Below are 27,084 nucleotides of genomic sequence, written 5' to 3' on the forward strand. Positions count from 1 at the left end.
AAGAGCCGCAGGGCTGACATTTAAATTCATTTAAAATCCGTGCTCTCGAGGTATGCAAACAGTAAAAGAGTACGCAGATTCTCTAGTCGAAATCAGTGTATACTGCACTGTAAATGTTGCTTGCGTACATAATATAAGCATATATATATTTATCTTACTCTCTCTTCTCTTGAGAGTGTGTGCAGAGTACACTAGTTGCTGTTACGGTGGTGCTGAACCCGGTGGATATCCGTGCTATGCGTAACTCGCCCGTTTGTGTGTTTGTAAATGCAATTACGGTGAATGTCCAAAGCAGATGCCTGGCGGTCACTACGATGCCTTCCACCCCTTGACCGCCCTTTGTTCTCGGAGCCAATAAATGCGCACTAAATCTACTAATGCCTGACCCCCTGCCTACCTATAGTCTTGTGGATTCCGTTTATCGTTCTTCCACCCCGTAAATACCGAGATTACTCACGTTAAAAAACCACTTGTGTTAATCAAAATTTCCTTCTTTTTTTTTTAAGTTACTGTACTTTGTTTTTTACGGGCCAATATTTATTGTTGGGGATTTTTATTTATACCCAGTCATTTCAATTTATACCAAAAAAGGCAGGCCGTTTAAAAATATATGTATTTGCTGCATTGCATGTTTTTGCAAAAACGAAATGAAAATGAAAAAATCTAAATCTTGACTTCTTAAATTTTTCGTATATCAGCCAAAAGTTGTAGCCACTACCAATTATTTCTTAAGTCACCTTTCAGCAGTCAAATCACTAATTTTTTAATTTCGTTGCGCGAAAAACGTTCCGATTTTCAGGTAAATTTTGATTCGGACTTTGAATTAACGTATATTCACTTTTTTTTACTAATTCATGTTTAGAGAGCATCGAGATAATTTTTTTAGATAGTTTTTTCACACTACACGGCCATGTAAAGTTCTCCGAGTCCATTTTCACACCGAAATTTTTTTACCCTGCGTATTGGAATAGAAAATTAAATTAATTTATTTAAATTAAAATTAAATGCTGATTAATTATAAATATTTGATGAATTACTTATATAGTCGAGCAATATTTGAATTTTTGAAAGTAATTTTTGAGACATGGAATTAATTGGTGGATTGTAAAATAACAATACGGTATGAAATGGTTATCCACAGAAGGGTAAAAAAAATGAAACGTTTAATTAATAAAATGTAAAAAAGTAATTTAGTTAAATATCGAATATCGACGAATCCTCAAATGTATTTTTGAATTACCCGTGGGTATGGAAATGGATTAATTATAGACGTGACAACTATTGGAATATCGGCAGCAGATTAATCTCGGTTATTCTGTAAAAAAATGTCAAGAGAAAATGTCTGGACCAGTCGTTGCGGTCGATTGGGAGTCTCGTTTTATTTATAGTGTATATCTATATCTATATTTATACACGTCTATATTCATATCTGTATATATATACACAATTTATTCATCTCTTCAATCTTCAACTGATACTCATATGCAAGCGTGTGTCCCTTTGCGTTCGACAGCGGCTCAAAATAAATACTCGATCGCTCTCACCGTCATCACCAGATTTATCTCTATATCTTTTAAATCATTTCCAAGAGAATTACTATATACGTTTATATTTTTTTATTATTCTTTTTCGCAACACAAAAAAAAAAAAAATATAAAAAAACAGTTACATGTAACTTTTCAATTATTTTTTTATCTTTCGACGGTTTCATTTGAACTATTTCCGGCATAACTGTTTTAATTGAATTCTTTTGTGTAATATACCTTTTTTTATTTTAAACTTAATTACACCGTCGATTATAATTACAGGTTCTAAATAAAATAATTTATTTATGTTTGAAGCCTCTTTAATTTTCAATCGGGTGCTAGAGAGTATAATGATGATTGTCAGCTTTCTCTATACGATCATTAATAAATGTCCCTTTATTTTACGTCAGTTTTTTTTTTTCAAATTAACAAATGGAATTTAGTTGGAAAATTTTAAAATAACTTTTAATTAACTTACTGTCGGACCTTTAAGGTTTTAATCTGTCCTAAATAGAGAATTTCAGTTGACGAAAGACAGAGGGAGCAGTAAGCAATAGATGACAAGTCTTGGCCAGTTTATTGACGTTTGTCACTTAAATAGTGATCCCAATGTATAATTTCGGGTTTTCTTAAATAAATTGTAAAAAATAATAAATATATGTAAAGAAATGATATTTAAATAAAGTAGTTGTCGTGTAAGATCCTTTTAACGCTTCTCAAGTTTATATTTTGTCCCGAATCTAATAAACAAATGGCAGAATATCTAAAAATTAATTTATCATTCAGACATTTATATTTATCCGAAAATTTGAGTGATGCGTGAAAAGTAAATTTTAAGATCACCAGGATCTAAACCCACTGGAAAAGAGATCCCGAGCCAGACTGTCTAAATTACGAGAGATTGCTGCTGGGATTTGAATATAAATACAAAACCACGGATTCAAAACTAGTGTCCCGCGTTTCTTTAGACAAAAAATAACGCATGCGTAAATAAATTTCGGTTTAATCGAGTTCTCGATATGTTTCAAAGCCGTCTTATTTATTGAAACTTCAAAACCAATTTAAATATTTTTAAAAATTCCATAACTACGTCTATTACCCCCGTGGAATTTTCGGTATTAAATTACTCCGTGAGCTCAAATAAAGCTCCTGAAATACGATAATTTTAAACAGCTACACAGTAGATTAGTGCTTTTGTGGGTTGTAGTCTTAAAGTGAAACTAAAAATAGGACGTGATAAGTATAAATAATAATAACATTTATAAATTGAGTTAATAAAGGTTGCGAGTGTATTTTGACTCGAGTCATGTCGCTATAGTGAAGTGGATGTTGAATTGTTGAATAGACATCTTGGGACAAATGATGAGAATTTCTCGACGAGAGTATCTTCCACCAAGTGGGTTTAGGTTAGTGTACGAGAATATGTGCAGGTTTATATAACGCACCTATATATATATAAGAAAGATGGAGAGAATAGAGTGAGAGGATTTGGTAACTATATCGTGTTCTAATTGTGCCACGCTATAATCGCGCTCCAGCCACCCTTTAGTATGAGCGCTCTCACGATATTTCGAATGGACGTGTTCGTGTACGTGAATGTGAACATGAACGCGAACGTGGATGAGAGAAAGAGGGAGATGGAGATAGCAAATATAATATTGAGCAAAGGAGGAGTAAGAAGGAAGGGAGATAAAGATACTGAGTAGAATGCTGCATTACAGGTTGCGTTTGCGGCGTGGAAACGTGGCTCGACCCGTAATGTACTCGATGAGCTTAATAATCAGGAATACACGGAATTACGTGGAGTGAATAGGAACAATGTACGTGATACTGTTGCACTGAAATTCTACATTGAACTTGACGTACTTTCAAAACACTCTTATAACTAAATTATCTTATTATTCATTTATTATTATTATTAGCATTTCATATTTTTCTGTCTCTGTCACTTAAAAGTTATACTGATATAATAACATTATATTATAATTAACTACTAATTTTAATATTACTAATTAATACTATTATTTTTTTCTCATAGTTATATTTTGTATGAGGGAAAAATTCATATTCTACTTGATGAAATAGTTGATTTTGTTTTTATAAATACTAATGATTAGCTGTAAATTAAAAATTTATTAAAAGTCCATACTTAAAGTAATTTTTGCAAAACTTTTTTCTTTCATCAAACAAATGGTTTTCTACTGTATACATTTGTATGTAATTCAAATATATTTAAATGCAGAATTGTCGGACAAAATAACAGAGTAAGTTTTCCCATTAGATCGAAATGATTTTTATTGTAGAAAGAACCAAAGTGAATTGCTTTTGATGCGTGTGTGCACGCAATTTCGCAATAGTTTCTTATTCACAATATGGAGTAATATAAAGTCCGTGGGTTATTATTGATTTTTACGTTGAATTGCTTTTGCTTTAGCTTTTACTCCGTCACCAACATTACATATATTCTAACTCTCAAACCTCTGCTTGTATATATATAGAAAATATATAAAAAATCTACAGAAAATTCAAAATCTCTGGCATATTGAAAAAAAATTCAAGTCCATGGTTTTTGCCAGGATCGCTTTTTAAGAAAATCTACAGAAAATTCAAAATCTCTGTCATATTGAAAAAAAATTCAAGTCCATGGTTTTTGCCAGGATCGCTTTTTAAGAAAATCTATAGAAAATCTACAGAAAATTCAAAATCTCTGGCATATTGAAAAAAAATTCAAGTCCATGGTTTTTGCCAGGATCGCTTTTTAAGAAAATCTACAGAAAATTCAAAATCTCTGGCATATTGAAAAAAAAATCAAGTCCATGGTTTTTGCCAGGATCGCTTTTTAAGAAAATCTATAGAAAATCTACAGAAAATTCATAATCTCTGGCATATTGAAAAAAAATTCGAGTCCATGGTTTTTGCCAGGATCGCTTTTTAAGAAAATCTATAGAAAATTCAAAATCACTGTCATATTGAAAAAAAATTCAAGTCCATGGTTTTTGCCAGGATCGCTTTTTAAGAAAATCTACAGAAAATTCAAAATCTCTGGCATATTGAAAAAAAATTCAAGTCCATGGTTTTTGCCAGGATCGCTTTTTAAGAAAATCTACAGAAAATTCAAAATCTCTGGCATATTGAAAAAAAATTCAAGTCCATGGTTTTTGCCAGGATCGCTTTTTAAGAAAATCTATAGAAAAAAATTTTCTACTTTCCAAATGCTTTTGAAAACTCATTTTCTTTTTCATAAATTTGAAATTCGTCTTATTTATCTTGAATATAGCTCTCCCCTCTATACACATACATTTATATATATGTAGTGACCGTGTAAATCGTAGGGTTAACAGAAAAAATGGCCGCTAACAAACCACCGCACGTGCGAAAATTTAAAAGGAAAAAAAACAGTAACCAAAGAAATGAATACATATAAAGCACTCTCACTACATATGTAAGGGAAAGAGAAAAGAAGCACTCAAAAATTCGTAACGGAATTGTTAAAGTTGAACGCGTGTGGCGTACTACTTACAGGGCATAAAACAGGCCTCGGGTCTGTAGCGACCGTAGACCTTTTTTCTTTTCCCCGCTTTAACGGAAACATTTTGTGTATGGGGTAAGCTAAAAGGGGTGTCTTACGCGTGTCTCGCATTAACTTGATTCAAAGATGGAAATAAAAGTGTTGCTAAATCAATTGAACATTTGAAAACCGTGAAAAATTATAAACTTTATTCGTTTATTCATTCACTGGTTTTATTTTATTAATTAACAAATAAATACATAAAATAAGCTTTTTGTGCTCAATGAAATTTTTGACAAAAGGTTTTGCACAATACTTGAAAACTTATTACTTAAAACGAGAGAAACAGATTTATTGTGAGTGGGCTTGAGCGTTGAGGGAAGCCTCAAAGTACGATAATAATGGAGTGTAGAATTTAAATCAAGTAGCAAAAAATAATAAAAAGTTATAAATAGAGTGAAAAAACGGGGTTGTAGCATACGATGAGGACGGATTTGACTCTCTTTTCAATCAAGGAACATTGTTGCGGTCTCATGAACAAATTGGATGATCCAGTCCCCTTAATTGCATCGTGCAAAACGACGACTGAAAGGGGTGGACAGAGTAGTCTAGTTCTGTTACCCTGGAGCTAGACAGAGCTGGAGCAAGACGAGCCAGGTCTCTCTCTGCATCTACTAGAATGGGAGCCAGGAGTCAGAAGCTAAGAGCCAGAGCAAGAGCGAAGCCGAAACCCAAGAGAGACCGGATCGAATGAAAATAGAAAGACTAAAGTATTTTGATCTCCAGCTTGTTTCATTTCTCTCAGCCATGTCTCGTTTCTAGGCCACAGGATTATCTACTACTCACCCTCCTCTCTAATTCTTAGTTACTGTCCTATCTAGTCGTAGACATAATTTCGTCTTTGGGAAATTGGAGGATTTATAATGTAATAATTCGAGGTCTTATTTTATTCCCGTGACCGCAAACAATCAGATTTAAGTACTTATCATAATATTAATCACCTCTATTTCATTTATTATCCTTCATAAAACTTTTATTAGCCTCATTATTATAATTACATTTATTTCAGTATAACCTTTATTTACAAACTTCATTTCTTAAACTCAATTTCAGTTTTTTTTTTTATCATAAATAATAGCCTTTATAATCTAATACTTAAGTCATAGGTTTGAACCCTAATTTTTTGAATTATCATTATTATTCTTTAATAACTAATGTGATTATTAAACTCAATTAAAGTAAAAATATATTTAAATTCCAAGCTCATGATTTTAAATTCTGCTAAAAATATTTTTGGTGATTATAATTTATTCAAAATACGAATCTTGACAGTAAAGTTTAATATAAAGGTCACGAGTTCAAATCCTACTTGTTCACATTTAAATCCAAAGGTCATGGGTTCGAACCCAAGTCACGGTATGCAAAAAAAAAATTTTAATATTTTTTAAAAATTCAAATTTTCCCAATTTTAAATTATATATTAACTGGTACGAAACCAAATATAATATAAAATAAAAAAATGTATTTCCAAAGCAATAGTAATAGGATTAATAACAAAGGTATAAATAATAATAAGAGCCTTCAATTAGCTTATTGGGAGAGCATTCATCCGACGTTTGTGATCGTCCTGACAAATCCATATCCAATCGTGTAATCCGGTGTACAAATGGATCCGAATCACTCGTCTGTAACGCGACTCATGTTTAACGCCCTTGAATCGCCCAGTGATCAGACAGACAGACAGATAGACACACATGTGGGACCAGGACACGCGTATTGTACACATCCGCAGCCAAATATACTCTCGTCTCTCTTTCTCCATCTATCTGCAGCTCTGCATCTGGATGTAGCCGTACACATATATTTATACATATATAACAACTAATAACATAAAGCAGTTTGCATCCAATAATGCGAGGATCGGTATCGGGCGTTGTCTTCTTTAGCGGATGAGACACGGACGAATGACGCGTGTGTCCTACAAATGGCCATTCAACCGTGTCCATACGGCCTTGAAAGGGTTCAAAGGGTGAATATATTACACCGAGCATCAGATTGTCCCCTTCTCATTCCACGCGAAACCCCTTTTTCATACTCATACTCTTCGTACTCTCGTACCCATAACTGCTACCCCTTCTTCCCCTGGTCTCTTCTCTTCTCTTCTCTTATTCTGCCTGTCCTCCTTCCTTCTCTTGAGAGCAACTGGACCGCGAATATATGATGCACTCCATCAAATGTCATCCCGTTATAAATATTCATCCTCGTTTATTTTAATTATGAAGAAAGTACTTTTTTTTTTATTATCCAGCTCTCGAGGGTGCAAAATATATGAATTTTTACATACATTTATTTCATATAACCGCCCGCTGTAATTACTTATATGAAAAAAAAATATTAATATTTATTGTTTATACAAACAATAAATTTATCTGCTCTATTTTGTTACACCCATTTATTAGTTTCTAGAAAAAAATTTATAAATTATTCAAATTTAATATCTATCAGTAAAGTTTTTAAAAATTATTTAAAAAAATTTTTTTTTTCCCGCTTTTTTTAAAATTGTATTACAGATGATTTATTTTTACATAAATTTACATGTGAATCATCATATTTATTACATTTTTATAAAAACACGGAAAAATATTTTTTTCATGCCGTCCGCGGCCTACCCCTGGGATTTACGTGAAATAAAATTTTTTTTCTAAAATTTCATTTTGAAAATTAAATGAAAGCTCATAATCAATCAATTCTTATAATTAATACTTAATTATATATATATATATATGTATATTAAGTTGATGAAAAATTTTCTGAAAATCCAGAAATCCGCGAAAAAATAAAATAATCAATTTAATGTCAACTTTTCAGTACTCAGTAACTGACGTTTCATGACTTTTCTCATTGAAAAAAAAAAAAAAAAAAAAAAAGTATCAATCAATTTCATAACCACTCAACCAATTACTAATTCAAACAAAAGTTATTAATAAAACAATTCATCAATCACTTCTGCAAAACTTTTTCTCGAGTTTCCGCGGATGAAAAAAAAGCCAATAGTTAAAAAAAAAAAAAACTAAAGTATTTATTAAAATTGACAAGTTGTCACGAGAGATGACTCGAGAGATTAAATCGCTTGGCAGGTTGTGATCATCGTGAATAAAATATACTAAAAAATATTATTCCTGTCATCAGTAAGCCAGTAGCTAGTACCCACTGCAGCGTGTAGTGTGTAGATAAAATAGATATATGTAGATAAAAAAAAAAATACTAAAGTCTGTTCGGTGAATTGTCGTCATCAGGTCGCGACAGAGTCACGTGATCGTCGCCCATGTGAATTCGCAACGTCCTCTCGTGTATAATTAAATGTAATAACTGCCGCAGTTGGTCTGGTCTCTATACACTCCATCTACATACTACATAGTACATTAGCAAATGCGAGGTAAAGTCACACACGAACTACTATAACACAACTCCCCAGGTTTCGTTATATCTTTATAAACATACCGCACACATTTACACACACTTGGACATTTTTATTTTTTAACTCTTACCTACTGTGACTTAACAACAAAAAGGGTAGATTTATGTATGTACCCATCGGTAGAAAAGTTATTATATGTATATATATATAAAACACACGATATATATTTAAATACGACAGTGTGTGAGCTGCGGGACACTCAACGGGGTGCATTGATGCATAAATAAGTTACATCTTGTGGTCACACCAGCACACCATGGTGTGCATACACCATTTATAAACTAAATAGGTCTTAGTTTGCTGTACGCAGTATAAATAAGGAATTACACGTTACAGCAACACGTGACTTTGATTTTCATAATTTTCGGATGAATAAAGACTTGATTGGATATATTTGATATATATGTATGTATGTATGTATTCCGCGCATGTCTGTGAACATAAATGTATGGATGATATATTATATGTGTGTAAGCATTAAGTTGGTACGTGTTTGCTAACGATAGCGTTGCGTACACAACCCTAGCACACCCCGAAATTCAAGGCGCACGCGTTTACTTGTATATACACACGGGAATGGTATTACTCTACTGTACTCTACTCCTATACTCTGTACTAAACCAAACTCGCACGCCCTCGCACCCTGTAATTCGATTGTTTGGTAAATTCGGTTGTTAATGGTCCGACTGTGCGGTTAATTAGACCTATGCCGTCGAGCCAAATTCCTCCTATCATTTCATTATTTTTGGCTAAGAAATATTCATGGGAAATTATTCAGCTGTTGTCATCATTTTCATTGGAGGTCTTGCTGGATAAACTTACGACATATAAAATGAAATCTGATATTTGAATCTTCTATAAATTCCAAAAATTTATTTTTTTCTGTTGAGGACAAATTTAAAATTTTTTATTTTATTTGAAAAAGTAATAAAATTGAAAAAAAATTTATCAAAATTTGGATACTTTGCCTGGACTTTTATAAATTGAATTTTAGTTTGGGTACCGGTTGATTTTCTATTGAAACTTTTCAACCAAAATTAAACGAAGTAAATTCTGAATAAATTAAACTTAAACCTTAAACTCAAAATTGGTTATACGACTATTGACGTAATAAATGAAAGAATTAACGGTATAATCAGCAACGACATCAATTACAATTGAGATAGTCGAGATTTAAGCTTCAGTCTTTTAGATTTCAATTTAAATCGAATGATTGTAAAACGTGGCGCCCACTCCGGGTCTTTAATATTCAAAGTGCGCTAAGGCAAGCAGCGACAAGTTCAAGCTGGCTGTCTAATGAAGAATGACTTCCACAAGGACTTAGAGAAGTTCGAGGGTCCAAATTCTTTTCCCACTTTCTCCCTTGTCCTTTTCCTCTCTCCCTATCATCTACATCTCTCTCAATCCGCATCCCAAGATTTATATTCATCCCTTTTTATTTTCCAAATCCCGTCTTAATGCCTCTGTAAAACACAAAATATTTATATGGATATCTAAATTTCCTTTTGTTCCCTTCATCTAATGCATTAAAATCCCATTAAATTATTTTATTTACATTTTTATAACATATATTTATATTTGCGCCCGATTCTGATTTTTTCATCTATTTCCTTAACACCAAATTTTGCTAAAATATTTATTATATTGTCAAAATTGTCAACACGATTCCCATCCATTTGCTGCTTGTTTATTCCGACTAAAATTCTGTCCAGTGATAAAAACAAATTGTTGTCAAAAAAAAAAAAAAAAAAAAAAAAAAAAAAAAAAAAAGGTCTAATAATAAATTAAAAAAATTATAATAATAACAATAACACTAACAAAATAAAATAATACGTGTATATGAATAATAAAAAAAAAAAATATAAAAACTAAATACAAAACGTGGGAAAAATATGAACGTCCATCCATTTGGGAGCTCCACCATCACAGCGCCTGGGGTTGTACACAATTTCATTTATATACAAACAATATACATATATTTAATACATGTAGATATATGTATGCGTGTATACATATATATATATATATATGTAGATAGATTTTCAATTTTCATTTATGTCCGTATCGCTATCGCTAATGTATCGTATACTGGTAACATATTTTTCGATCTCGTTGTTCTGTCACCCCTCTAGTGTTCCGGTAAGAAAAAAAAAAAAAACGCATTTTTTAAAAATGGAAAAATACTAAATGAACCAGAACAAAAAACAGTAATAGTGATAATGATAAAGATAAAAAAAATATGCATATATAGATACAAAGTACACGTATGATGCCCAAGGCACTTGAACACACATATTTCACAAGCATTCTCTTGCGTATATTCATTTTCACCTCTGAGGCATATTACCTTCTAATAATTTACTTTTCACTACAATTTCCAATCTGACAATTTTTTTTTTTTTTTTTTCTAAAAAAAAATCTGTCGCAAAGTAAATAAACAGCAAATAATAAATTTGAAATAGTGACATTTATTTTTTTTTTTAATTATAAGAAGATTATATGTTTATTATGAGTGAATATTATCTGTTTTGAAAATTTAATAATGAGTCATAATTATAATCTATATATTTATATATTTTGTGTAGGCAGGTACGGATATCGTCTCAATGGTATCGCGTAGCGACCCCTTTAGGTTTTGGTCATTGAGAGGACCATCGAGTCGAGAGGGAATAAGTGGGGGTGGGTGGGGGTAGTGAAAAGAGGTATGAGTATGTGGAGGTGATTGTAACGATTGGGGTTGTTGGCGATCGTGAATACGGGGGTGTACTGAGTTCAGGATACGCCGATGGCCTGAAGGCAGTAGGGAACAGGACTGTTGTTTCCCACGGAAGACGAGCCGCCCTGAGGCTGTTATATCGTGTATATAGGGCTATTCAGCATATATATATATATATATATATATATATATATATATATATATATATATATATATATATATCCTTCTCACTCTAATTCTATCTCCGTCGAGCTCCACCCCTAGCACATCGGTATGTATGATCTTCTGTATCGCGTTGTCTACCAATTAACGCTATTGAGTACGCCCGTGTATATTTCCCTATGCTTGTTTTAGAAGCACATGCACGAGGGAACACCCTTCGGACGTGTTGGGGAATATTAAAAAATTCCATCTGCTATTTAATTATTTTAATATAAATATTTTCATATTTTTTGATTTATCATTATTCTAATTTTTTCGGTCTTCATATGCCCATATTAGACCATTGATCTTCTTATTTTCCATAGAACAGGTCCAAGATAAACACGTCATCAAAAACATAATTTTTTTCCAAAAAAATTTTTCTCCATTTTTGGGCAAAATCAAGTTTCAAAAAAATAACAAAAATTTTTTTTTCCGTTTTTAATAAAATTCAATGCGCATGATAATTCACATAAATTTTTATGAAAAATATCAGTTTACAATTCGAGAGCAAATAAAAAAAAAATTGGTACTCTACTAAGCTCAGCCCTTTGCAATAAAAAAAAAATTTATCACATGTAATATTCAGAAAAAAAAAAAATAAAAAACCACCTGATTACTGGAGGATTGTATTTTTGGAAAAAGATAACGATGTTTAAGACGTTTGACGTTTACAAAAAGCAATGTGAAAATATCCTTGTAGGGAGTTTTGCAATGATAAAGAGTGAAAGAATGTATAACAGGTTGTATGAATTCTTTTGGTTGTTAAAACCATAACGATGCTCGGAAAACGAAATTCAAAGGCATGTCCGCAGCAAATGGTAACCGTCGGGACGTCAGAGTTCAAAGGAAAAGCAAGCCAACTCGTCGACCGCGAAGCTGCTCAAAATATAATGAAGTCAAGCTTGAGCCATACACCAGAAAGAGTGGAAGAGTAAAAGAGAATGAGAAAAAGAGAGAACGAGAAGACGAGCGTGTTGATATGAAGCATCGATTTTTCCTTTACAAACTATATTTAGTTATTCTCGTTATATTACCTTTGCGCTATTACTCTCGAGTAGTTATTCGTCTTTCACCAACTCCACCATTTTATCGCAGAGTCTCTTACTCGTACTTGTATTATTTTTTTATTTTTTGCAAATGCATGGTATAGTTATAGCTGGTGCGTTCGCGACAAAAGAAAAGTATAGAAAATAGACGAGATAAACGACGAGACATGGTCCCAAGACAGGACGTATCTTCCTTGCTCTTTGACTGACGGAGTTACGACAGCCAGACGTCGTACCTCAATATTACCTCCGCTCTTTTCCTTTTCACATCACTCGTAACTTCACCTTTGATGTGATTCCCATTGGCACCGCACGTCTTACAAGCTTCGAACTAAAATAAAATTTGAAACCTCGTTTACTTTCTCTTTGATGCTAAGGAAAATTTATATATATATAAATATAAGTATACATAGGTATATATACTTATAATAAAATACTCATAAAAATAACAATCACAGATTAGCCTAAAAAATACGCCACCCAATTTTTCCGACTTTACAACCCCTATCTCGAGCTCTTAACTTTATCTTCATAGCTCATGAGACCATTTTTACAGAAAATTTCACGCTTGATAAAATTCCTGTCATACATTTTCGCTGTATCGATGATAGTTTTTGCAAAATTTTTATTCGAAATAAAGTTAATCAAAAAATTTGTATTTTTGCAGAACTATCGTTTCGAACAACTGTATCTCTTTAACTATCAACATTATCATTATAGTCCACAGGACCTTTTTTATAGGAAATTTAATTCTCTACAAAATTGCTTATATACATTTTTACTGTATCTTTGGTAGTTTTTGCAAAATTTTTATTCAAAATAAAGTTAATCAAAAAATTTGTATTTTTGCAGAACTATCGTTTCGAACAACTGTATCTCTTTAACTATCAACATTATCATTATAGTCCACAGGACCTTTTTTATAGGAAATTTAATTCTCTACAAAATTGTTCATATACATTCTTAACGTATCTTTGACGGTTACGCCTAAAATTGAATTTGAAGAAAAAATAATCAGTTTCCAAAAAATTTTCCTAGAAAATAAAAAAATTGATGACTTAAGCTTATATATATGTATATATGTAAATATTTTTTCAAAGAGAAACTAAAATTTGGTCTCTCCCCAAAATAACTTATATTTTTAAAGTATTCATTTAATTAATATTCTTTGAATCCACTTGGGCCCTTCTACTTGATTAACTTGCGGCTGATTAATTGCCCGTTGTCGATCATCACGGTGCACGTTTCTAGAAATGAACCCAAGTCTCTCGAGAATCATTGACACGCGTCGCTCTCAGTTCTCTAGACCTGAATTTAGTTGATGTTGATACCGAGGGAGAGTAGTTACTATTGCCTCCGTTATATTACATTGTCATAATAATAACAATTCAAGGAACACAACCATCTTACCCACACTCAAAACCCACACATACACTTCAACCGTATTATAATAAATATTAAAACAGTTATTATAATAAATTTCAGTTGAATTTAAATAATAAATAATCTCAAGCACACCATCCATTAAATATTAAGTACCAACTCCATTTCCATCGACTCAATTCTGTCTTAAACTTATATTAAATTTCTAGAATTATTAATATGAGATTTAAAACTCAAAATTAAAAAAATGTAATTGAATAATTGAATCATTAAGTGATACAAAATTTAAAGTAAATTATAATTTTCAAAATTTTTATATGCATATTTAATTCAAATTTTCGAACAAAAAGTAATTTCTTGTCAAATTTTCTCTAAAATAAGATTAGTACCAAAACTATTGAGTTTAGAAAAAAATGTTTCAACCAAAACTTATAGGAAATTAAATTTCCAACAAAAAAGTATTTCAAACCCATCAACGTATCTCTGATTTTTCCAAAGTTACAGTGAAAATAAGTTTCATACCAATTCATTTTTTTTACTTTAAGTTTAAATTACTTCGAAATAATCAAAAGTACATAAAAATTTCCAAGACCTTTTTTTTGGAGAATTTAATCAGCTATCAAACTGTTCATATACATTTTTTTGATATCTGTATTATTTCGCCCAGAATTTTGAGTTTTTCCATAACTTTTAATGTCAATATTAGTTTCCAATTAAAAAATGGAATTGGTACCCAGCGAGTCGGTAAAGACGCTAGTATATATACGTACATAGAAACGCAAGTTTACTAATGCAATTATCAATAAATCAAGAAAGTCTTGAGAGATGTAAGATAGAAGTGATAGTGATGGTGGCGGTTTGATGGCTCTGCGGTGATAGGAGTGTCTATAAGATAGTAGATGAAAGCTTCATCAACATTATTCACGTCATCCTTTTCAATAGACACCCATGTCGCCAGTCGGTTGATTTAGATTGTTGGCTTTTATACATATATATATATATATATATATATATTAAGTTATATGTCACTCTGATTATTATTATATTTGTTAAAGATAGAATTATCTGGGTCATCTATTGTAATTTTGAGTCTTTCAATGCTCTTTTTGTCATTGAATCTTTTTACCACTGGCTATTCATTCTTATAAAGTAAAGACTGTCCTTTATACTGTGAGTATGGTATAGAGTAGTATAGAGGACAGGGAGAGTAGAGTAACACACAAGAGTGTTAAAAAAGAGAAGAGGTGAAGAAAAAAGATTTGAAGCCTTTGAAACATCTTCAAACAAGGGTCAAAGATGTGAAGAGTGGCTTGATAAGATCCACTTTGGTTAGAAAAATTGATTCGTCTTTTTTGTTTGATACTCTATTTTTTAAAACAACTGAGCCTTAAGTGCTAGTTCAAGTTAACGGATATTGTCAGTTGGTTTTATAAATTTATAAATATAAACCCGAGAGGTGAAAAGAGAGTTCAATATTTTACTGGGGATTTTTCAATAAGGATTTTTTAAACTAATAGGCCGAATAACGGAAACTTTTAGATTTATTTTCGGAACACTAAGAGTAAAACTATCGAACTATTTGATTTTTTTTGTTTTATAGATTTATTGCCCGAGAATTTAATCCTCTTTAAAAGTATATTACTACTTCGAAAGGTCGTAACCCACAAATTTTATAAGACTTGAAAAAAAAATTAATCCTAAGAGCATTTAACATGTTGTAATCTTTTCTTCGGGTTACATATTTTCAAACAGATTTTCATAAAACTTTTTTTAGATAAAAATCCAATTACCTTTTTTTTTTCGTTATCTGACAATTTTTTTTATTAATCTTCTTACAGTTCTACCCCCATATATATTTTTAAAATAGCAATGAAAATTTCTGATTTCTTACAAACATATAGAAGCGCTGGGCAAAATGGGAGTCAGAAATTTTTCGCAAAATTCTGAAACCAAAAAAAATGTATTTTTGTAAAAATAAAATTTATTATTGACTTTGTAGCCACAGTTTAGTAGAATAGTGAACAATTATATTGTCACTGTACCAGAGTTTTACACCGAAATCCACAAAATTTTGTATTCTCTTTATGAAAATTTTCGAGTATCCATTTTAGTCTCTCCCCTATAATATAAGTACATTAAAGTACACATTGTCCATATTGTATCAATGATCTTACGGTTTGAAACCTAATACCCAACAAAAGACACCCTGATTGCCAGAATATAATATTTAAATATATTGAATTACCTAAAAGGGAAAAAAATATTTTTGTCCAAAAGTGATGGCCGTCATTCATAATTCATGTCGATCGACTTCCAAGCACTTTGTATTTAGCATGTCAGTATTCATGGGTATGAAAAAAATTAATTCACAAAAGTGCATAAAAGAGTGAAGAAGAGCCGCGTCGAGAGTGTAAAGCGTCGAGAAAAATAAAGAGAGGTAGAATGAATAAAAAATTGTTATCCCGGGTTAAAAGTTTTGTTGAGAAGAAAAATACATAAATCTATTGTTGAGATGACCCGGATCTTGGCCGATTTACAAGGCAAAGTTGAAGGAAGGAAGTGAGAAAATGTTTTCTCGCTTTTGCAAAAGATATCTGCGCGAGCTTGTTAGGGAGTTTGTCACGATGTAACTCGTTTTCATCGTCTTTGTATGTATGTTGGGTTGGAATAGCTTGTGTTGCTACTGGCGCAGCAACAATAACAACAACAATATATTCCATACAGCATACATTGAGACGGTATAGAGTTCAAGAGAAAGAGAATTAAACAACCCCGAGAACTCGCAGTATCTAATACAACTACAAAGACCTTACTAACACAATATACCACATCTTATGATATATATGTAGTATATATATATATATATATAAATATATATGTTGATGTAGATGTAGATATATGTATGAGTGTATAGAGAATAGAAGTTACAAAATCGGACGTTGGTATTTACGAGTAAACTTGTTCGTGTTTCAGGATCTTGCCAATTTCCGGAAACATGGGAAGGACAATGGTTTCAGTCAGGAAAACCGTCGCCTGTCACTATAAATGCCACTATGTTTGGCGAGAAGACCTGCATTGAGAACAGTGGAGATATGTACTCTGTTTATGATTAGTAAGTTGTTAATTTCACTAATTTCTCATCATTATTCACTTCGTTTCCGTGAAAAAAAAAAAAAATATATTTGGCGAGCTTAGAAATTTTGACTAAAATTATATTAAAAGACATGATTTTGAGCCTTTTTAAAATGGAAAATTATGGATTTGATTTACGCGTTTTTGAAAACGAAGTATAGACAAAAATTTTTCAATAAATTAGAAATTTGGTCAAATGTGATTAAGTTCTATAGTTATTACTTTATATTTTAGAGGGTTCTAATATTTTTTTTTTTTTACTTTGACTTGAATGAAAAGTAAAAAATATTCACGTTAATTTTGATCGGTCTTTCACTTTGATTGAAAGCTGCTCGATAATATACACAATGAATTTTTTCTTTTATCGCAAACTGTAATTGAAAAATATTTAGATTATTTTTTCTTTGTTACAAAAATTTAAAAAATTTCATTAGCTTCCATAAAAAAATTCATTATTCAAAATATATATTTTCAAATAATAAAATGCTAAATTAGTTACCATCTGTTATCAAAGGTTTCAATAATTTTTTCATTGGAAAGATAAATTTCTTATCTATAAAAAAAAAAAAAATCATAACAAAATTCCTCGATATAAAGTTACAGACATAAATAACGTATATTTAATTTCTGTATCGTTAAAAAAAAAACATGATACGTTATTTTGAACTGAACTAATAAATGAAACTGTTATATTTTTATTGTTTACAGTTTCCAGCAGGAGAACTGCTACAAATGTTTGATAATAAACGATCGTCATAAGAACGTCATTCAATTCCGCGAAGGTAAGTAATTTTATTCTCTCATTATATTGCGTCGTCAATTTAAAATACAATATCGAAAGAAAACATGAGTGCTTTTTATCGGTACACAGCGTAGACGTTTCACTACTAAGTTTAACCACGAGGAAACATGATGCCATTTTTTATTTATTTATTTTCTTTACCTCGTTTCCGTTTATTTATTATTATTATTTCTCCTATATATGTACGACATAATACAATATCGCTCGGAATTTCTGGTGTATTAGTACACGTGTATACTTTTCATCCTGTCGATGGACGTATCGTTATACCTTATCAATAGAGGCGCGTCTTATCGCTGATAGCTGATGGATTTTATGAGATCAACTTGTTGTCTCGGTGACATTTCACCGGCTTAAATTTCTTTTCAATTGGTTTATCAACTTGACAGCGTTAATCGAAAAATATTATATTTCTTTGCTTAATAAATTTATCTTTTCTCTACTCTTCCATAGTAAACAAAAGAGTTATTAATATCAGGCTTTAATAATAAAAGGCCATCTGTGCCTAAAATATAACAATATGGCTGTGCACAGAAAAAAAGTCTTGAGCCAAGAAAATATTTTTTAAGACGAACGTTTTTGGAAAGTCAAGATTTTCTTCAGCCAGGAAAATCTTCTTCAGAGGAAATTTATACTTTATCCGAAAAAATTTTGGTTTTATAAGAAATTTTCTTGAATAGAGAATATTTACCTTCAGTCGGAAATTTTTTTTGTGTGCGATGCTAAACACAGTATGAAAAATAAACATCAGCAAGAGAAGGGAATTCAATGAGTGGTAGAAGAAAGAACTTAAGAGGGAATGGTGTGAATGGGTCGTCAGATCAGTGGCGTGGTTGAGATGAACTTAGAGCTGACGCTATGTCGAAAGACCTGGGTTCGATTCCCGGACTCTACCATAATTATTTTTTCTCAGTTTCTTTCTATTATAACATTTAATTCATTCACGAAAATTAATATTAGAGTTGATAAATTTTAGTATGTGATGATTTTCAGAGGAAGTCTCGCTGAAAAAGCTGAAGATAATTTATAAAATGAAATCTGATACTAAAATTTAAATTTTTGAATTAGTTGTACAGAAAAAATTCATTTCTGATTTTGTTTCTATAAATTTTTAAAAAATTTGATTTTCATTAGAATTTCAGTCAAAGCGTAAAAAAATTAAAAAATGCACACCTTAAATTTTATATTAAAATTTACTATAAATACAACAGATACAAGTAAATTCCTTTTATTTTACTACCCAAATTTCAACAAAATTTTTATAAAATTAAAAAAAAAATCACAATTCAAAATATCGAAATCTCAGCCTTAGAATAGGAATAAAAAATTACTAAATTATAATGCACACCCTTAGGGTCAAAGGTGTGCACAAAAAATAAAATTATTAAAAAATTAAAAACTCAATCATAAAATATGATCGTGAAAATAAAAAAAGCCTATTTCCCCATATTCTATCAAACATAGCTCGTAAACAGCTGTCAAAATGATTATAGCCCCAAAAAGCATAATATAAAACACAATCTTTGAAATATAATTGTGCGTATATTGGATCATACATCGTAGTAGTGTGTAGTATCTGGATTTTCCGGTCTTGACACGGGCATACGATCGCGGACAATGGAAAGCTGATTTTGAGGGGCTGGATATGCTTTTCGCGGGGTGGGTACGTCAGAACACGATGAGAGAGACAAGAATTAAAGTGGTGTAGACTACTCTGCAGAGATGAGTAGTCTCTCCTCTCATCTCGTCTGTTCCACTCTAACTCTGCTCCTATTATATTGTATACATACATACATATATATATATATATATATACATTCACACAGACATTTATACATATGATATAACACAGAATAAGCCAAGCTAGGTTAGCTAAACGGAACATTGGCCCGTCGTTCGATGATTCCCGAGGTTGACGGGCGTGCCATAACTAAAACTGACGTCCATTGTATCGAGGCACATCCTGGGTATTCGACTATTCGCCGCGAGGGCCTTTATTTCTCTCCCTCTCTCTTTCTCTCTTTATACATATATTTATCCATAGACATATCCATATACATATATACATATATAAAGTGAGTTGCACACCCTCTCTGCCATCAACTAGTCTCGCCATATGGCGGATTGTGAGTAGAGAACGTTTTAGTGGATTATTGAACGAAAAAATTGATATCCCGGTGGTTATGAATGCCTCTGCTACCTATTCGACATGTGAACATCAGTTTACCTATACATGTGAATTTATTTTTTCATCTACCCAGATAATACACTAATACACATAATATCCGCTACTACCACTAATACCACCGCCTCCACGCCAGCACAACTACTTCTATTACCGATCCTCGAGCCCCGAGCCCCGACCCCCGATACCACTAGCCATTCAGGCACACCAATTATAAATACATAAATGTGGATTGATCTATCAGCCAGAGCTTCACAAAGAGAATATTTAAATACTCAAAATAGTCACGCTCGTATTCACAGTAATCGACATTAAATATATATAAATGTATTTTTTTTTTTTTTATTTATTTCTCTAGTAACTGTGACTGAGTTTATTTTATTTCAAACTGATAATATTTTCAATTTATATTTTATTCATTTATGGATTTTGTTTATTAAAGGATTCCGCATAGAAACCTGCGTACGTGTGTTGTGTAGGGTGTGTGTATTATTAATGAACGACACGCTATGTTGATAACATTGTTCGAGATATCAACCTATAGATTATTTAAACAATAATCTCTACTGCGATTGTGATATTTAAACTATTGAAATATATATTAATTAATATTTTATTTAGGTTACGGTTTTTTTTTTTTTTTTTTTTTTTTAATTAACTGATATTAAATTCGAAATTAGTCATTAAAAATCTTGAGTTGAGAAAGATATACATATGCACTTGGAGAAGATTAATATTAGTTTGATGAAAGTTAAAAAAAAGTTTTAAGTTAAAAGGAGAAAGTTAATATTGGCTTCATTTATATTTTATTTTACCAAACTATATATATATATATATATATATATATATATATATATATATATATATATATATATATATATATATATATATATATATATACGTACATAGAAATCCTCTTTTTCGATCCTAGTAAAATCCATAAATAATTTTTTTTAAAAATTTATTCAATTGAAAAAAGTTTTTATAAAATAAAACAATTTACCAAAAACTCGTGCCCAGCACCACTTTCAGGACAGTACTTGGGTTTTACTTTTCCCGTGTCTTATCTTCCAGATGAATCCCTCTGATTTCTCTACTCGTGTTCACAGCGACCCTTACACAGACAGAGCAAACTCTATCTAACCTCTCTGCATCACCAGCAGTCAAGTTTCATCTTCGTCCTCATCCTCGTTCTCGTCCTCGTCCTCACCCTCTAACTCAAGACCCAGACACCCGAGCATCCATGAGACCAAAAAGGAACCAACATCTAGAGCACCCAACAAGAACCAACAAGAATCAAGATTCGTAGCAGCGTGATAGTGACGAGTGTAAGAGAGCTCAGTACTAGTAGACACCACACAAGTCCTATACTTGTTCCTAGTTCCCAGTTCCCAGTTCCCAGTTTCTAGCTTATAGTCGTAGGTAACTGCGGGTGGATGTAATTTCTCAGTCGAGTGAGTTCTCGCGATTAAGGGGTCGACACGGTGCACCGATCCTTTCCTCAGTTCTAGCCATCACACCCTTCTCTCCTCTATTTTATTATCTTTCCTTTTCTCTCATACTTTATAGTTTCTACTATCTGCTATACTCTTTTATATGGATATAGATATATTGTCCGACTACAATCTAAAAAAATTACTTCTGAAAAGTGTTCACTATGTGGAACTTTAAAATATCAGACAATGACCAACTTTGAGTCATCTATTTTTGAATTTCCGTAAATACACGACCTTTTCCAAAATGACATTGGAAAATGTAGAAGTCAATATAAATTTTATGCAGCCATTGGTTTTTTTCTTGTACCCGGGTCGAAAAAGTTGATTTGTTTCAATTAAAATACAAATTTTAAATTATTTCTATTCAATTTGACTTTTTCTTTGTATTCGATAATTTTTAGTCTAGTTTTGGTCGTCTAGATCAAAATCAGACTTTTTCCTCAAAACATTTTGCCTTTTTTGTTTTTATTCAGACCGAAATCAGACGTTTTCTGTCAATTATATATTTTTCGTCTGTTTTTGATTGTTTTCAAACCGAAAAGAGCTCAAAATTTTCCCAAAAATTTGAAAACACATCAATTTATTGAAATACAGACCAATTAGTCCTGATATACTTTAGTTAGACTAAAATCAGATCAACTTTTTCCACCCGGGTACTTTCAGAATTCAAAAAATATTTTTTTGTCTCACATTTTGAATTGTAACGTTTTCTGTACGTGTACTACTACTTTTACTAGTGATTTATTTGTCTATATGCTCACTTTACATACATTTCATACTGTCTATATACAAATATGTGGAAGCAGAAAATGTTAGAGTATAAAGAGAAATTCCAGTCTCTTGTACCCACAGAAATAAATGCGGCGTATATTTCGGAAATGGAGATCCGAGTAAAATGAGACTGCAACCACATGACAATTGTCACTTTCTACGCACTATTGCTGCGTGTGTAATTGTCATTGCGAGTAGAAAGGTAACGTTGTTACCTTTCTGGTTGGATCAGAAAGAGAAGTAGGGACAGATGGATAAAGTGATAAAGGGTCGGGCTGAGTTGGAATGCAGCGAAGGGACAAAATGCGAAAAGGGAAAAGGGATGAGGTTATTGCTGTCTCCTATCTCGTGTCATTTCGTCTAATGCAAGAAGCAGAGCAATGGAGAGAGACAAACTTTGAACCAAACTCGGCCATTACAAGAGCAATCTCAAACGCGAGTGCTTTGGGTATAAACGCGGTTATGCATTTCCGTGTCGCATTTACATGTGGGATATGTGAAATAGCCTAGCAGAGATGACCGTATTGTCTGGTGTAGGGTATAGCGGGCATGCAGAGTCAGTTACTCTTTTACACTAGCGTTTCAATGGGTTTTCACGCGGGTATGCAATTTTGTGGGAAGGTGATGTGATGATATTCTTTCAGGTACTGGCAAAAGTGAAAGGGTTTTGTTTTTTGTTTCGTTTGCTTGCTTGTTTGTTTGTTTTATTAATGCTTTTAAATTTATGGACGTTTGTAATGTGGGAATTTTTTGGCCGGAATAATTTCGTTGGATTGTGAAACGGGTTGATAATCACCGGACGCTATTAAATTGCCGGATATATTAAATTTTGACGGATAAAAGATTTTTTTTTTTAACAATTGTTACTAGCAGAGGTAGCGTGTTTGAAATTTACTTTATGTTAATGCGGAAAAAACAGATTTATAGCTTTTGTAAGTGAAATAATATTAATTGGTGGTTAATTTTGATGGACAATGGAATTTTAATAAGTAGAGTGATGAATTTATTAGTTAATTAAATTGAATTATTTTTAAAAAATGATAAATTGATAAATTTAAATTTCATTGAACGTTTATTGAAATTATTAATTTAAATATTTTGGGGATAATTGAAATAACAATCGGGAGTTTAATGGTTGAAAATGAAATCCTGAGCATTTATATAATTGTGTAAAAATATTAGAAGCATTTGTGACGTAATCAGTTTTTGAATTTTTTTTTCTCGGGAATTAAAATAAAAATAATTAATAAAATTTCCGTTTACCCAAAGAAAATATTTAAGTCATCCTAAATAAAAATTTACCGAAATTAAGCTAAACAAAATTTATTAATAATAAAATTAACAAAAACAACAGCGAGCTGTTACATAAACAAGCCTTGGGTAGTTTTGATGTTTACTTTAATTAGATAAATTTATTTACGACAACTTATTTCAGGCGTTAAAAAAGCAGCATTTATATTCTAACCACAATTAATGTGACAAAGCACTTTTCCCATAAAAATAGTTGAAAGTCACTCTGTGTATTTAACCCCCGTATACGATCAACGTGATTCAAACCATCGACCTCAATTTCAATTTATATATATTAAATACATATATATATAAATAAATCGAAAAGTAATTTAACGTCGATTTGATAGCTTAAGTGGTAAATAATAACAGACAGATGTATCATGCCAATAGATTAATATATATACCACGATGACCAGCCGAAATCGTAATTCTCCAAGGGTACTTTTAATCAAATATCAAATATTAAATAAACAATATAATAATTACTAACTAAATTTACTAATTCTACTCGGAAAAATAATAATTTGTCATTATTTAATGTCAGTTAATTGAAATCTCGTTGACTAATGGTCATACATATATATTTATATACAATTTCATTTAATCCATTATAACATTTAATATTCTCTTTATTTTGAATATTATTAATATATAGATATACTTGATCTTTTGATTCGATTTAGCAATCCAATAATTTTGAAGCAGGAGCATTAAAAAAATAAATAAAAAATAATAAGAAGAAATTGCATGTGGTTCATATTATGTGGGATGTCTTAGGAAAATTGTATGGTTTTTATTTGGTAGACAAGAGAAATCAGAATGCACACTCGGAAAAAAAAAAAAAAAAAAAAGAAATTGTTGTTGCAGAACGAGAATGAGAAGATGATACAATCTCTTGAGCTTTCAGTCTTTTTCATTCTTTCTTATGTTACTGAGATTGGATGTATGAATTTTTATTACGCAGTATTACGTCGGGAAATTTCTATTTTCATTATAAACTAGGATGTTGCCTTTGATAAAAAAACAATTTTGCTAAAAAAAAAAAAAAAAAAATGTCTGAATGTATAAATTTCATGCACACTGTGTTTTATCTCTAGTCAAATTCTACTTTGATTATTTAAAAATGAAAATTTAAATTCGCAATTTCATGGCTGTGTGATGCGTTTTTAAAAAATTGTTTCTAATTTACAAAATTCGAGGTGTGGATTTTTTTACCGAATTGCGTGTGTTCTTGTTATCAATCTAGAGTAAAAATAAGTTTCCAGCATCTAAAGTAATTCAATACTTCAGAAATAATTTACCCTCTATCCATCACATTTCAAACAAACCCAAAAAAATAAAACCCACAATTTTTTGGTCCATGATGAGGCCAATCAATTCCATGGAGAAAGTGAGGCTTTCGTGGGTCAACAGTTCTCAGAAATTCATCTTATGCTTGTCGGAGTGAGCAAGATAAAACAGCGCAAAAGACAGTAACAAAGAATATCTTTAAATAAAAAAAGAAAAAGAAAAAAGGTGGATTACCAGTAGCCACCCTTTGGATATCGTAACGCGTCGCATCTTCGGCCCTTGTCATTTTTTTTTCGTATTCCAAATTCCAGCCCCGTAGTGAGTCCCCTCTTGGCGGCCACTTATCTCCCTAATGCCATAGCACGTTTCGTTTTTCTCTCGGCTGTGTCCTGCGTTTATCTCCCCGTCAAATCCTATGGTGCAGAGCCCCACAGCCGACGAATAGAGGGTTCTCACCACCCACGCGAACAATTTCCCACTCTCTTTTGTCAGCCTAATCAACATGCTCTCTCTCTCTCTGTTTCCTTTCCTTCCATTCTCTCTCCATTCAATTCCTTTTTATCCGTCTCTTTCTCACCCACACAATAACACACGATATCGCAATCTCTTACACTCTCATTTCATCACGTTGTCTTGCTTTGGCATCAGAAACCTGTCAGTCATTATATCCTTTTGGTTTTTAATTTCACTCAGATAATATAAATGCCATTTACTTAAGCCAATCCTTACAATAAACAATTTTATTTACTTCATTCCGTATCAATCAGTATCACATGCCAACATAGACATTAGTTTAGGTTTGTCTATGTCATTAATAAATGCCCATTTATTTTCCGTCAGTTTTTTTTTTTCAAATTAACAAATGGGATTTAGTTGGAAAATTTTAAAATAACTTTTAATTAACTTACTGTCGGACCTTTAAGGTTTTAATCTGTCCTAAATAGAGAATTTCAGTTGACGAAAGACAGAGGGAGCAGTAAGCAATAGATGACAAGTCTTGGCCAGTTTATTGACGTTTGTCACTTAAATAGTGATCCCAATGTATAATTTCGGGTTTTCTTAAATAAATTGTAAAAAATAATAAATATATGTAAAGAAATGATATTTAAATAAAGTAGTTGTCGTGTAAGATCCTTTTAACGCTTCTCAAGTTTATATTTTGTCCCGAATCTAATAAACAAATGGCAGAATATCTAAAAATTAATTTATCATTCAGACATTTATATTTATCCGAAAATTTGAGTGATGCGTGAAAAGTAAATTTTAAGATCACCAGGATCTAAACCCACTGGAAAAGAGATCCCGAGCCAGACTGTCTAAATTACGAGAGATTGCTGCTGGGATTTGAATATAAATACAAAACCACGGATTCAAAACTAGTGTCTCGCGTTTCTTTACACAAAAAATAACACATGCGTAAATAAATTTCGGTTTAATCGAGTTCTCGGTATGTTTCAAAGCCGTCTTATTTATTGAAACTTCAAAACCAATTTAAATATTTTTAAAAATTCCATAACTACGTCTATTACCCCCGTGGAATTTTCGGTATCAAATGAATCCATGAGCTCAAATAAAGCTCCTGAAATATAAAAATTTCAGCCGCGCAGATTTCCCGATCCCCTGTAGCCCGCAAAATTCTGTTTATCAGATTAATAGTAAACTCGTTAGCGTAACATTAACCCGCATCTTGAAAATTAATATAACCCAACTCGACGGGCGAATACGTCGCTGCTCTTCATGACGATTTATTAATGATTAACGTCCTCATTATCAATGCTAATCCAGCTGTTCTGGTTACCGAATAGATCGGCATAGCGATAACAATTACTCGTTACCTCTGTACTGTACTCTATATCCAGACTATACATGTCTATAAATATATATATTATTGAGTTTATATTCGTAAGCCTATATATATAATGTATATACATATAAAGGTGTATAAGATACACGTACAGATATAACGTACAGTGATGGTTGAATATAGTAGGGTACAGAAGATAGTTGGGGATGAGTTATAATTGCCAGTCGTAACCGTGGCAGGAATAATGAGAATGAGAGAAAGAGAAAAAGACAGAGAGGGATGAGAATATTAAGGATTTGTACGACGGGTTATGCCAATGTAATTATTACCTTGTGCGCTAGCATATGATAGTTTAATTAGTAACTATTCAATTTTAACGAACTAGTTAATATCATATTTAAATATTTTTATATACATATATTTATATGGATATTTAATAGATGTCTTAGA

The 27,084-nt window shown here is 31.6% G+C and overlaps 1 protein-coding gene across 5 annotated transcripts in view; it reads left to right on the forward strand.

Annotated features, from left to right (window-relative positions):
• The window catches only part of LOC103575720 (uncharacterized), a 156,412-nt gene that overhangs the window by 104,768 nt on the left and 24,560 nt on the right, over positions 1 to 27,084 (forward strand). For all 5 annotated transcript variants that reach the window (XM_008555610.3, XM_008555612.3, XM_008555613.3 and 2 more), the window contains exons 3-4: positions 16,835 to 16,973; positions 17,702 to 17,775. In XM_008555610.3, the coding sequence (XP_008553832.1) occupies positions 16,835 to 16,973; positions 17,702 to 17,775 (213 nt within the window). The remainder of the gene's footprint in view (positions 1 to 16,834; positions 16,974 to 17,701; positions 17,776 to 27,084) is intronic.

This window comes from Microplitis demolitor, chromosome 6 (genome assembly GCF_026212275.2).
Source record: "Microplitis demolitor isolate Queensland-Clemson2020A chromosome 6, iyMicDemo2.1a, whole genome shotgun sequence".
NCBI lineage: Eukaryota > Metazoa > Arthropoda > Insecta > Hymenoptera > Braconidae > Microplitis > Microplitis demolitor.